General features: G+C 44.3%; 1 protein-coding gene across 9 annotated transcripts in view; it reads right to left on the minus strand.

Annotated features, from left to right (window-relative positions):
• The window catches only part of LDB2 (LIM domain binding 2), a 439,535-nt gene that overhangs the window by 277,633 nt on the left and 148,457 nt on the right, over positions 1-13,445 (minus strand). For all 9 annotated transcript variants that reach the window (XM_043447878.1, XM_043447876.1, XM_043447883.1 and 6 more), the window contains exon 2: positions 2,633-2,735. In XM_043447878.1, coding sequence (XP_043303813.1) covers positions 2,633-2,735 — 103 coding nt within the window. The remainder of the gene's footprint in view (positions 1-2,632; positions 2,736-13,445) is intronic.

Genomic DNA, 13,445 nt, shown 5'->3' on the forward strand with positions numbered 1-13,445 from the left:
CCGTACAACTTAAAATAGATCCAACCACACCCTAAAGCTTATTTGAAAGCCCAGCAGAGCACTTTGGATTGAGTTCTCCCCATTTAAAGAAGTGCAAAGACCTCGGTAAGGTCTGGTAAGGTCTTCCCTCTTGGTAAGACCTCAGCATTCTGTTTGGTGGTATAAAATTTTCCCCCAAAATGTCAGTCATTCAATGAGTCTTGTGCCAGTTTCTGTATTAACTTGAGAATTCAGCAATAAATGAAAGCCCCGGTGCACAGAGAGATACCATTCTAATACAGGATGACAGGCAACAAATAAACAAGTAAACGCATATTACAGGATTTACGGTAGCTTCGACATACGATCTATTAGAGCTGAGAGACCCTCTGAAAACACAGAGATAGGGAGGGAGAAGGTAAAGTTTTTTTTCTAGTAAGGGTTAAGCAAACCTCACCTGGAATATTTCTTGGTACTTAGAATGAAAGTAATTTGCAGAAATGTCTTACATATACAAATGTAATAGCCGAGTCCTACTTTCTCCCTCAGAAATACACAGCTCTCAGCTCCCTGCAAGGTGTCAAGAAAAGGCTGCAGCCCCCAGCACGGGGCCAGCGTGCGTTTTCCCTGCCGAGCTGGCACAGCGTGCCTGGACCGCCAACGGGTTAAGGTGGCCGCGAGATGCTCGGAGCGCTGCATAAACAGTGCGTGTCAGACGTTCCAAGCATCCTTCATCTTCCCTATCTCCCGGTCCTCGGCTGTCAATCAGCTGTCACTAGCCCGCACATCAGCAGCGTGCGCACATCACCCGCCTGTCAGCAAAGCAGCTGATGAGACTCGGCTCCAGACTGTCAATCATCTTTGTTTCTCTCTGCCGCTCGGGAAATATTTTGGCTCAGAGAAACAAAGAAGCCTGGGCAACAATGGCTCATTGTCAGGCAGGCACTCCTGTACGTGCATATAAGATCTTCAATGAGCCCTGATCATGCCTCACCCCCTCCCAAATGATGTTGGGGTCAGGGGTGGACAGATGGAAGACTGAGAGTCTGTTTTATTAGTAAATCTAGTTCCCCGAGCAGATCCTGATGGATTCACACACACACAAATAAGCACAGGAACATGAAACAATGATAACTTGAAGTTATCTGAGCTTATGCCTCAGAAAAAAAATAAGGCTCGGAGGATGGATGACTGCTTGGTTCGCAATTATTCATCATTGATCAGGCAGGCTTTTGGGGAGAGAGTAACTGCTGGATTGCTGAGTTCATTCATCTCCCAGGGAATTCTGAGATAGTAGCTTCGACTCTCCCACTCTCTGGGGTGTGAGGAGGTTGGGAGCACCCACGCACAGAAAAGCCAGTGAACTCATTAAGTCCCCGGTGAAGTGGGTTTGCTGGCGCTTGCAACAGGCGTCCTTATGTCGAATGTAAAGACATTCCGGAACAGCCCCTTGTCTGGCACAGTAGCTACCCCTCTCATACAAAATATGTATTGAACACGTCCCCCACCTCTAAAAGCCTGCAATATACATATCTAAAGAGACGCTCCTGGCTCTGGCTTCCATCAAGGAAGCTGTCCTGCTCCCGACGTTTGCCACTTTCGCAAAATCACCATGCATGTATTAGCATAACGAATCAACTCATCTTGCAATAGATCCAAATACTAAGTTATCTAAAGTCCTGTAACATTAAGAAAAAAAATATACTTATTGTACACTAATTGCTTTGCAATACATTTAGAAACCGTCGGATCTTTTCATGGTGTTTATCAAGACTGCTATTACCTATCAATTACCCAAAGCTCTGAACCGACCCGTTTGTGCATACTGTGACTTGCTCCCATTATCAGCTCTGTGTTTGTGACATTTGGGATGTTTTACCCTCTGACAGACAGATCCCTTCCTACTGCGCAACACTGATGTCTGAAAACGCATCTCTCGCTGATCTAACCGGACATTAATTGCTTTCGTGCTGATGTATCTGTGCCTCTCGGTCTTCCAGCATAACTAGCAAATCTCATCTCTGACAAGTTGGCTGAACCTAATCAAGACAGATCAGCTGTTACCCAAGGTGCCATGGGCTGTAATTTGTGGTTCTTTACAGAGTTATCACTCGCTGGAAAGACAAGGAACTATAAATTCTGTCAACAGGAATCCCAAAGTGTATGTTCCAAGCAGCTGTGGCCTCCCCCGCTCGCAAGAAAACATAGCACTTGTCAAATAAATACTTGAGATAATTGATAAGAGGGGATTAGAAGGATGTGGCTGATACCGTGACTGTAAGACTTTTTCTTTCTTTTTTTTTAAGGAAACTTCAGAAGCAAAACGGTGCGTCGGAAGTATGAGTTGTCAAGGGTACAGAAGGTTTGCAGGAAAGTGAGGGGTGACAACCGTCCACAATTCAGCTCCCACCTATCACTGGGGAACTTGGTTCAGATCTGCCTCACTCTCGAAACAGGCAAATGCCTAGACATCCTAAGCTGCAACGGAAACATCTCGTCGCCCGGTGACAACGCCTTGATCAGAGGCAGGAGGGCAGGGAATACTGTCAGCCTGTCAGCACCGTTCTATTCTCTGAAGACCCCTGTGGTTTTCTTTCAGGTGCAAGGAAAAAAAAAAAGAGGAAATATTAGAGAAAATAAACTGCTTTCTTACTGTATCGCTTTGGTCCATCTTCCAAACAAAATGAAAGGGTTAATGTGGCATCATCTTCAAAAAACTCGGTGGCAAACGCGTCCCACCAGAGGTTGTCGCTGTCCTGCAAAGAGACAGATGATTTATTTAGCAGGTGAGAGCAGAAAATATCTCAATGAGGAGCTGAGAAAGGGAAAAAGGCAGAGAAACCCAGTCACCGGTGGCTTGGGACTCGGCATATGTGTGTGGGTGTTCTGGAGGGAGCGTGGGCGGGCGTGTGGTCACTCTTCAAGTTAATTGCCTCAAATGGGGACCAAATTCCAATTCAATAAATGAGTTAATGCAAAGTGAATGAAAATTAATTCTGAGGAACATATTTGGGGAGATGTAATAAACATATTTTGGAATACTGTGACAGTTTTTAAGAAAAGGGTTTGCAGGTAATGTAAAATGTACTCAGCCTTTTTTCTCTTTCTTTCACTTTGCTCTTTTAAGAGCCGGATTTTACAAACAGAAACCACAATGTTACAATCAGGTTAAGGAGACTACATTTTTTAAAGATAATTTATTTAAAAAAAAAAAAAAAAAGATTGTGTGTGGCTTGTGGCATTCCTCGATGTAAATATCCCTATGAAAGGATACAAGTATTGCTACCTGGATTTATGTAGAAAGATGAGTTTGTGCACAAGCAAACATCACATACATGGGGACTGTTCTTGAGGACTGGTTTAAGATGACAGGCAATCACTAGCTCATTATTAAATCAGTTATTAAAAACAGAACAGTTCAGCAGAGGATTTATACCTTTGACCTCTATGTTACATTGGCTTCAACACATAAATTTTGCCTCTTATTCACTGATGACCTAAGTCAAGACGCCAACTTCCTTGCCTCCATTTACTCATTTGCAAACTGGGAACAATTACTGTAGTAGACTTCGGAGCCTAGGGAGTAACTGTCCGGCGCATAATTGTTGCTCAATAAATGGCAGCTATTATTATTTATTATGGTCTTCTTTGACCCTAAGATATCTGTAAGTAGAGAATCTGAATTTCAAAAAACTTAAACTTCTCAGTCAGGATCATCAGCTAGAAAGTGGTGAAGCTAAAGTTCCCATGTTGTGGTTCCCTTAGCCCACACACACAACACAACGACATGGGAACTTTAGCTTCATCACTTTCTAGCTGATGAAAGTCTGCTAATTCTAGCCTATTTTTTTTTTAATGGATTTAATCTTTTTGGAGTAGTTTTAGGTTCACAGCAAAATTAAGAGGAAAGTACAGAAGATCCCCACACTCCCTTGCCCACATACACGCAGAGCCTTGCTCACTACAGCAGTGGATTTGTATAATTGATAAACTGACCAGCCCATGTTTTTTACCAAACAGTTCTGCTCAAAAAGTGACTTTCACCTTAGATAGAAAACAACAAGCAAGAGTAGAAGAGGCTGGCATTGGCTGCAGGAAATTTTGCTTCAGCGGATCTCCCCCAGTTTGTCCAGATTTTGTCCCCTTCCCCCACCTTCATGTGTTTTTTTCTGAAAATAAACCTCCTCATTAAACAACCCCTTCTGCCATTCACTGGCTAGTATAGTTCCTGGGATCAGTGAAGCAGTTTTATGAAAGAAATCTTCATAGTAGCTAGGCCAGGAGTCCAGGCAGCAGCTGAAATACAACTATAAAGACCCATGCTGAACCAAATGTGAAATTTCTAGCAGAAGACCTAGCAATGTGACAGGTGGAATCTCAGTTCTCAGCCACAGAGCTGAGCTAACAACCTCATGAGCTGTGGGCAATGGTAAAAAATCAGTGCTTCCATATTCGATTTCTAGATGTCAGTCATCTAGATGGCGTGAGCCTTGCAGAGAAAGGCAACAGGGCTCTGCTTGACCACATGTGAGAGAGACCAAGGAAAGGTAACAGAGAGTGACTGGTCGCGATTCTGCCTCTCTATGCACAGGCTAGCACTTCCGCCTTCTGATTGCAAATGTGGTGCCTCCATCAGCGGTAAAATGAATGATCCAGGAAGTTCCCTTGGGAGCAGGCTGTATGGTCAAGTCCAGTCAACTGACCAGTAAAAGGCTGCATGCAGAAACTTTCCAAGAGGATTCCACAGAGGAGCTCGGGAAGCCTGGTTTCCCCTAAGAGGTGAGGGCAGGCAGGATGCCGCCAATTCTCCATGAAGTTGCTGCTCCTGCTGCTAAGTCGCTTCAGTCGTGTCTGACTCTGTGCGACCCCATAGACGGCAGCCCACCAGGCTCCGCCGTCCCTCCATGAAAGCAACCCCTCAATTCAAACCAACAAGGAGATTAACCAGGAAGGGCCTTGAGACTCACCGGCAGGTCAAGATCAACCTCTCAAGATTTAGCGGTAAAGGTTATGACAAATACTCTTAAAAACAAACCAAGAGCCTGAGGTTTTGTTCTGGGGTGTGTGGGGTGGCCATGCATACCAGGTACTGCCAGATACAACAGATACAATATTTGGTGGATATATTGTAAAACACTTCCTATCCAGGTGTGTTCATTTCCTTAGACCTGTCCGACTCTTTGTGACTCAGTCGTAGCCCGACAGGCTTCTCTGTACATGGGATTATCCAGGCAAGAACACTGGAGTGGGTAGCCATCCCCTTCTCCAGGAGATCTTCCCAATCCAGGGACTGAACCCACATCTCCTGAATCTCCTACATTGCAGGCAGATTTTTTATTGCCGAGCCATCAGGCAAACCAGAGAAAAGCCATTATTATCCTTCTGGGGACCAGCATAGTGAGGAGTTGGCCTGTGTGGAGTCAAAGGACCCAGCAATTTAGCTTTTCAAACCAAGGGTCCCTTATTAACCATTTCCCACCCCCTCATCTTTGCATATATTGTTCTTTTGGACGGGCATGTCCAGCAAGACCAAGTCTCAGTCCTTGGATTCCTTTTTCCCTGTCTCCTGTGCTAGAAAAGCTGGACACCTCTACACAGTTAGAGTATGGATCAAATTATAATTGAATCACTGCCTTGAAATATACTGGCTTGGCCAAAAAGTTCGTTCGAGTTTTTCCTTTGGATGGTACAGAAAAACCAGAACGTACTTTTTGGGCAACCCGGTATGTTTATCTAACCTTGTGACTGCCGTAGCAGATGCTTAAGGAAAGAACCTGGTATTAAGTGTCTCTCCATCCTCAACAGATCTCCCATCTACAGTTAAGGCGTAGAAGAAATGGAGAGGCCATACCCGCATCATGAGTAAGATTCTTCCTCGAAGACTGGAGGAACCTTAAATCTAAGCTCCGTGGCTAGGGAACCAGGACGTCATCCAAGAGGACCTGTCTCTGTCATGTTACTGCTGCCTGCCCGCATCAGTGGGTGCTCCAGCCACGCATGTGACAAGGTCACACAGACGCAGGAAGGACTGCTCACTTACACTGCTGTTCCCTGAACCACCTGTGGGTATTTGCTCTTTTCAGAGGTATGTTCATTAGATGAATACACTTCATTGATTGTAACTCAAATAAGAGAAGTTTTATTTTATCAATTTGTAAAAACAGAGAATAGAGGATAACAAGACAAAGACCCATGGGCCCATTATCCAGGTGGTTTAATAATTTAAATAATACTTTAATAGTTAATCATTATTAAAATAATATCTTTTTTCCTTTTTAAAAGGAGTGAAAAATTATAAGTAAAAATCGATGTCCCGGGTCTCCATAGCCAGCTCGGTTCTTCTCTCCCTTCCCCCAGGCTCCCATAAACAACCGTCTCGTGAAACTCATATAGCCCTTCATAGGCCATCTTTTGTGTGAAAGTCAAAGTCGCTCAGTGATGTCCGACTCTTTGCAACCACGAACTTTATAGTCCATGGAATTCTCCAGGTCAGAATACTGGAGTGGGTAGCCTTTCCCTTCTCCAGGGGATCTTCCCAACCTAGGGATCAAACCCCTGCACTGCAGGCAGATTCTTTACCAGCTGAGCCACATGAGAAGCCCATCTTTTGTGTATATATATACATATATATGTATGTGTATATGTATGTATATATACACATACATAACTCCATTAACATGCAGTCCTGTTTTCTGTTTTTAATATTTCATTTAAATGATGTCATACATTACGTTTCCTTTTTTAAACTTGCTTATTTTCAACACTGTGTTTTGGAGACCTCTCTATTTTATATATTAGAGTCTCTTCTTTCCTTATATAAGCTACATGGTAGCACACTGAATGAACAGAATATATTTTATTTAAGCATTTTGCTACTAATGACCTCTAGACAGTTTCTAATGTTTTGCCATCACAGCAATGCTGGAGGCAGTATCTGCGTGCCCCGCTGTGCTAAAGTGTCAGAACATCTCCGGGGTGAAGTGGCCACACCTAGGCATAGACTGTGTGCTTTTCCATTAGCAGGTCTCCGCGCTTCCAGATTGAAAACTTGTGGTCTGAACTTGCACCGGTAGAGCTGAAGCAAAGAGCATTTCTAAGTGATGTATTTCAGTGGGATCTAACAACAGTATCAACATAATGACAAAACAGAGTTCGGCTCTGCTAGGAGAAGGATGAGCATCCAAACGTCCAAAGAAGGTGCAGTGATCAAAGACCGCCACTCATAAACCTTTGCTTAGCATTCTCTTCAAGGCAGAGTGTATCACAGGGCTTCGTTAGCCAAAAGCAGGGTTTCTTGCCACAACACAAGAAAGGAATTACAGTCGCTAGGGTCCTCCAAAATGACTCATGAGACAGGATGAGTGAGGACCTAAGGTCCCAACAGGTGGGCCCAAAAGCTGGGGGGGCACCTAACTCCATCCTCCCTGCCGCCAGGCTTCTCGTGGAGGTCACGCCTCCCTCTTCCAAACACAGAGGTCCTTTCAACCCTTGCTGTTGCTTAGTGCCTGAGCTGGGCTTGTTTACTAGCTAGTGAATATTAATAAGTAAAGAGTGGATTCTTTTCCCTAAGCTGGAAAGTCACAATAACAGAGCGCAGCCTCCAGGTAAAGAAAGACGAAATTAACTCAGCCTGAGCTCAGGCGTGGAGCCTGGTGCTGACAGGCCCTGTACATTTTAATTAGGGAAAAACACCAGTGGCGCTTCTCCACTCTAAATAATCCCCCATATGCATTTCTGCGACGAAAGCTCCCGGTCCTTCTGTCTCATCTCACAGGTGAGCCCACGTAGCCCCGTCAGCCAGATCATATACCAGGAGGAGAGATGCACTCGGGTCAAATAGCAAAGAGTGTCTTAATTAGATTCAAAAAAATCCACTGACGCGTTTTGCTCCCGTCCTGGATTTGCGTCCACTCCCGTCCATGTCCCTCTCCACCAAAAACAGGATCTGGGTGCCAGGGTTGCCCCCCGGGCAACTCTAACTTCAGTACTGACAGGTTATGTGGGATTTTTGCCAGAGTAATTATTTTTCAATTCAACAATAATGAGAAATTACCATGGCAACCACTTGTCACGTGGCGCACATACACCCCCTCCGAAGAATGAACTATACATAAAGCTGTTGCTTGAAAATTGTGTGGTTTTGTTTTGTTTTTTATGAAAATAAACAGGTCAAAGTGGAGGAAAGGGTATGAAGGGGTCTGGAAACATGAGGATGAGGAGGGCGCTGGCTTTCTTCTGTACCTTGAGATTCTAGAAAACGATGACACCTCATCCCACAACCCCACCGTCTTGTCCACAGGCACACGCAGATAGCACACGATTCCTTTCTCTCTGACCACTGCGGTCCCTCCCATCTGACACATGTCAGCTAGCTTCTCTCAGAAAACACTGAAGAGGAACAAATGCGACTCCACGACCGAAGCGGACACACACTTGGCCAGACTTGCTTTCTCTAAGTGTCTCTGCCCGTCACAGGCATATTTTGAGACAGAAGACCTTGATAATCCCAAATCTCCTGCCTTCCCCTTTCTAGAGGAAGGCCCTCTTGGACTGAAGGGGGGCACACCTCTTTCATTTTCTCTATCAATAAGGTCTTGCTTCCATCAATTTCTCCAAACCTAGGAGTCTTGTACCAAACCATTTATATGTCAAATTAGCTACATTTAATAAGATGGTCATACAGAGTGAAGTAAGTCAGAAAGGAAGAAAGAAACAAACCAACAGTGTATATTAACACATGTATGTGGAATCTAGAAAAATGGTACAGACGAACCTATTTGCAGGACAGGAATAAAGACACAGCCATAGAGAACAAACGTGTGGACACCAGGGAGGGAAACTAGTGGAGGGATGAATTGGGAGATTGGGATTGACCTTTATACACTATTGATACCACATATAAAACAGATGACTAATGAGACCCTTCTCTATAGCACAGGGAAGCCTCTACAGTGCTCTGTGGTGACCTAAATTGGAAGGAAATCCAGAACAGGAGACATATGTACACATACAGCTGATTCACTTGACTGTACAGAGAACATAACACATCATTGTGGAGCAACTGTACTCCAATAAAAAAAATTAAAATAATAACAAACAGTTCCATAGCAGTTATTGTATGCTGGCCACCATTCTGAGCCAACTGAAAAACATAAATTCCTTGAAACCTCACAGTGAGCCTAGGGGATAAGTCCTACTATTCATTCCATTTTACAGATGAGAAAACCGAGGCACAGAGAAGCCAAATATCTGCTTAAGACCGCAAAGCTGACAAGTAACAGAGAGATTTCAAACTCTGGCTCTTGAGTTGAGGCTCATAACCACTCTGCTACTCAGATATTCCTTTGTCCAGAACACTGTTCTTCAAACTTTCTACTGCCTTCTTTGTTGTTTCAATATCCAATTAATGCACTGAATGTTTGAGGCTTCATCTTTTGAACAGACAGCCCAAAGCAAGGTTTTCCACCACATCGATGGAATTCTACATTGAAGCAGAGATAAAAGTAGTAAGATCACTTGCTCTCACCAGCTGGTAATTGCACAAGCATGTAATGGACACACAGAATTTTAAATCCCTCCTTTTTACTTAATGTTATGGATTTTTCAAAAATCTCATGTCCCTGGGGTTGTAGTTTTGATTTGTTTTTTCTCTCATGGTCAACTAGGATTTGTTTATTCTCAATTAAATTGTATTTTATTTACCAGTAAACGTTAGTTATCATTTTAACAGAGAAATTCTAAAACGGCAGCATGTTACCAAGAGAGTAAATCGCATGTCAGGGTTTCACTCACAATTCAAGGCTTCCTTTTTAGAAAGTACCTCCTGCATTTCACTCCCCTGGGCTGCTGCCTTGGAAAAGACATGTATTAAAACAGGCAGAGAGACAGAACTTGGCATCTGGCAGAAATGATTCTACAGCCATAGCTACATCAGTGCCTCCCCCTGCCCCAAACACCTGGAAAATCCATGTATTTCAATCTCCATCCTTGACCTACAAAAGCATTAAATAATCGTAAAGAGTCCAAGGAGAAAGGCTATTTACAATAGTCTAAAAATAATGAGTAAAATGTATACAGTTGAGGTACCAAAAATAAGCTTTGAAATTCTTGCAATTGTTATGAAATCCTGGTGGTTCAAATGGTAAAGAATCTGCCTGCAATCCAGAGACCGGGGTTCAGTCCCTGGGTCAGGAAGATCCCTTGGAGAAGGGAATGGCTACCCACTCCAGTATTCTTGCCTGGAAAATTCCTTGGACAGATGACCTTGGCAGGTTACAGTCCATGGGGTCATAAAGAGTCAGACATGTCTGAAGGATTAACACTTTCACTTCATTTTTCATTGTTTTTAATAGTCTTTTTTAAATTACTTAATTTATTTTAATTGCAGACTAATTACTTTACAATATTGTGGTGGTTTTTGCCATACATTGACATGAATCAGGCATGGGTATACATGTGTCCCCATCCTGAACCCCCCTCCCACCACTCTTCCCATCCCATCCCTCAGGGTCATCCCAGTGCACCAGCCCTGAGCGCCCTGTCTCATGCATCGAAATTCCTATCAGCTTTATGAGGGCAGGATCGCTACCTGTATCTGTGCATTTGCTAACATCTGGCAGGCAAGCAATAGATAAGTATTCGATTACTTGATTATTTAAATTATTTCTTTGAACAAACAAAGACTTGTTTAATTTAAAGCCACATATTCTCAAAACCCTAAAGAAGCAAAATCGTATCTTCATGATGGTTGGACACATCTGTTCACGTATCTGTTATTAATAAGTGAGGTGTGTTAAATCTTCAAAGAGTGACAATGCCGGCTTAAGAGTTTCACAAGGAATTACATTCTAGTCCTCACAGTATCCCTATCAAGTTGGTACTTTTACTATCTCAATTTAAATGGGGAAACTGAAGGCCCAGGAGGTTAAGATATATACCCACTGGACTTCTCTGATGATCCAGTGTCTAAGACTCTGAACTCCCAACGCCCAAAGCTGGGGGCCTGGGTTCGATCCCTGGTCAGGGAACTAGACTCCACATGGCCCAACTAAAAGTTTGCCTGCTGCAACTACAGATCCTGTCTGCCTCAACTAAGACCTGGTGCAGTCAGCAAACAAAAATAAATAATCAAATATTTTAAAAGATATATACCCAAGGCCACAGACTAAGAGGCAACCCTGGGATTTAATGCCTGAACACTGTGACTCTTAAATGTGTGTTTCTATCTGCAAAGTTTCATTGCCTTGTTCTCATCTCTATTATACTGGTGTGAAGGATTAGTATTTTCATCATAATTAAATTTCCTGTATTAGACTCCAACCTGGAAACGTGCACTCTGACATATCAAAAATAACACACTAGAGACCCTGAGCAAGCCCACTTTGCCAATGACGTCATGAAGAATTACTCTGGAAGCCTGGGTCTCGCTGGGGACAGTTTGGACAGCGAGCTCACATTACATCACACCCTCTAGGTGTGACAGGTCCTGAGTGGCAGGGCGATCTCACGAGGCAGCGATTCGCGTATCTTGAGAAAACCACACCATGAAATCAGGCACAGATTTTCTGTCCCAACCTAACCGCAGCAGACAGCAAGAGAACATTTCTGGAAAAGCCTGCGAGATGCAAAAGCTTGTTTTTGTGACCTGCCCAATTGCATTGGAATCAAACGACAGGGATCACTCTTAGAGTCCCCACTGAAAACTGGAAGCTTGTGCAGGGACTGAAGCGAGGAAAGAAAATTGGTGAGTTTTCCCCTCTCCTTCCTTGGGAAAAGGGAAAAGGATTTTTGTTTACAAAGACAAACATAAGAAATACAGCGTAATCTCAAAACTCAGCAGGAGGATATTGGGTTTCTCTGGACCATGGTCGAAGGCCTCCATGCTGTTCTCAGTTTACCCATCTGTTTATTGGGGTCTTCGAGCCCTTTGAGGCTGTGTCTAATCACAGCTCCCAGCTTCTCCCTGGGTCTCCCCTGGCTCCCCCGCCTCACCAACTTCCCCACCTGCTAACGAAAGACCGAACACGACCAAAGCCAGACCCGCCCCTATTTTCTCCACACCCCAAACCTATTCTCCCCACTCTTTTCCAACTCAGTACCATCACTCCAGATTGCTATTCTCAATAGCAATCTACTTTTAGCCCAAACTTTTAGGACATGTTCTTTTTTTTCTCTCTTTCATCCAGGATACTCTGATTGAAGTTTATTTAAGAAGTTAACGACAAACAAAACAAAATACGACATATTCTTGATCCCTCTCTTTCCCTAAGCCCACACCTCCAATCCATCAGCAGTTCCCATGCATCGATTTCCAACCTAGAACAGGGCCCATTCACCACTCTCCTCCTCCACCCCTGCTCCTCATCTGGATCTCCAGCACCTCCAGCCTGGACAGCAGGGCTGGCTTCCTGATCCTTCTTTCCGCCAGAAGCCTGTTTCCCAGTACAGTAAGTCCCCTACATACAGATGAGTCCCATTCTGAGAGCGCGCTCTTAAATTCTCTTTGTAAATGCAACAAAGTTAGCGGAGGCCCCCAACTCACACAATGGGTTATACAGTACTGTCCAGGCATAGGTTTACAATCCTTTTCACACAAATAACACATAAAAAACACGCACAAACAATAAAGGACACAGCGTTACTCTTACAGTACAGTACCCTGGAAAGTACAGGACCAGCTACATCACTGCCGCGGTCACGCTTGCTTGCGGACATCCTGGGCTTGAAATAAAGACACTGACCCCTGTACTGTATACAGAACTGCACCGTGAGGTGCACAAAATTACACCCGCTTGCAGAGGATACACGCACGTGACAATGCACGCCAGACACACGAAAGAACGGACGTGGTTGGAGACGCAAACACATGTTCTCATCTTTGCAAGTTCAAAATTTGAAAGTCCGTATGTAGGGGATTTACTGGACCTGTGCTCCACAAAGAAGCCTGCGCGATATCTGAAAGACCCCCACGAGATGACGTCACTTCCTGCTGAGAGCCTCTCCTGGAGTCGCATGGCTGCTTATCTCCATAGCACCCACTGCCCTGCACGACTGGGACTTGGGTCTCTCCCCCGGGGCTCAGCTCACTTCACTGAACACGGCTCACAGATCTGGGCTCTTGCCACAGAAACCTTCTTTCTGACCCGGGACCACACTCTTGGCCACCACAGAGCCCTCTGCAATCGCTCTTCCATCCACAAGTGGACATCTTTCCTCTACTTGACATGTCTTTTTCTTCCTCCTCATTCAAATCTCAAGTACTGTGTCACTGAAGAATCTGACTGCCAATGCAGGAGATGCAAGTTCGACCCCTGGGTCGGGAAGATCCCCTGGAGAAGAAAATGGCAATGCACTCCAGTATTCTTAAGAGCCTGGAGAATCCCATGGACAGAGGAGCCTGGTAGGATACAGTCCCTGGGGTCACAAAGAGTTGGACACAATTGAGCAACTAAACAACAGCAACAATC

This window comes from Cervus canadensis, chromosome 26, assembly GCF_019320065.1.
Source record: "Cervus canadensis isolate Bull #8, Minnesota chromosome 26, ASM1932006v1, whole genome shotgun sequence".
NCBI lineage: Eukaryota > Metazoa > Chordata > Mammalia > Artiodactyla > Cervidae > Cervus > Cervus canadensis.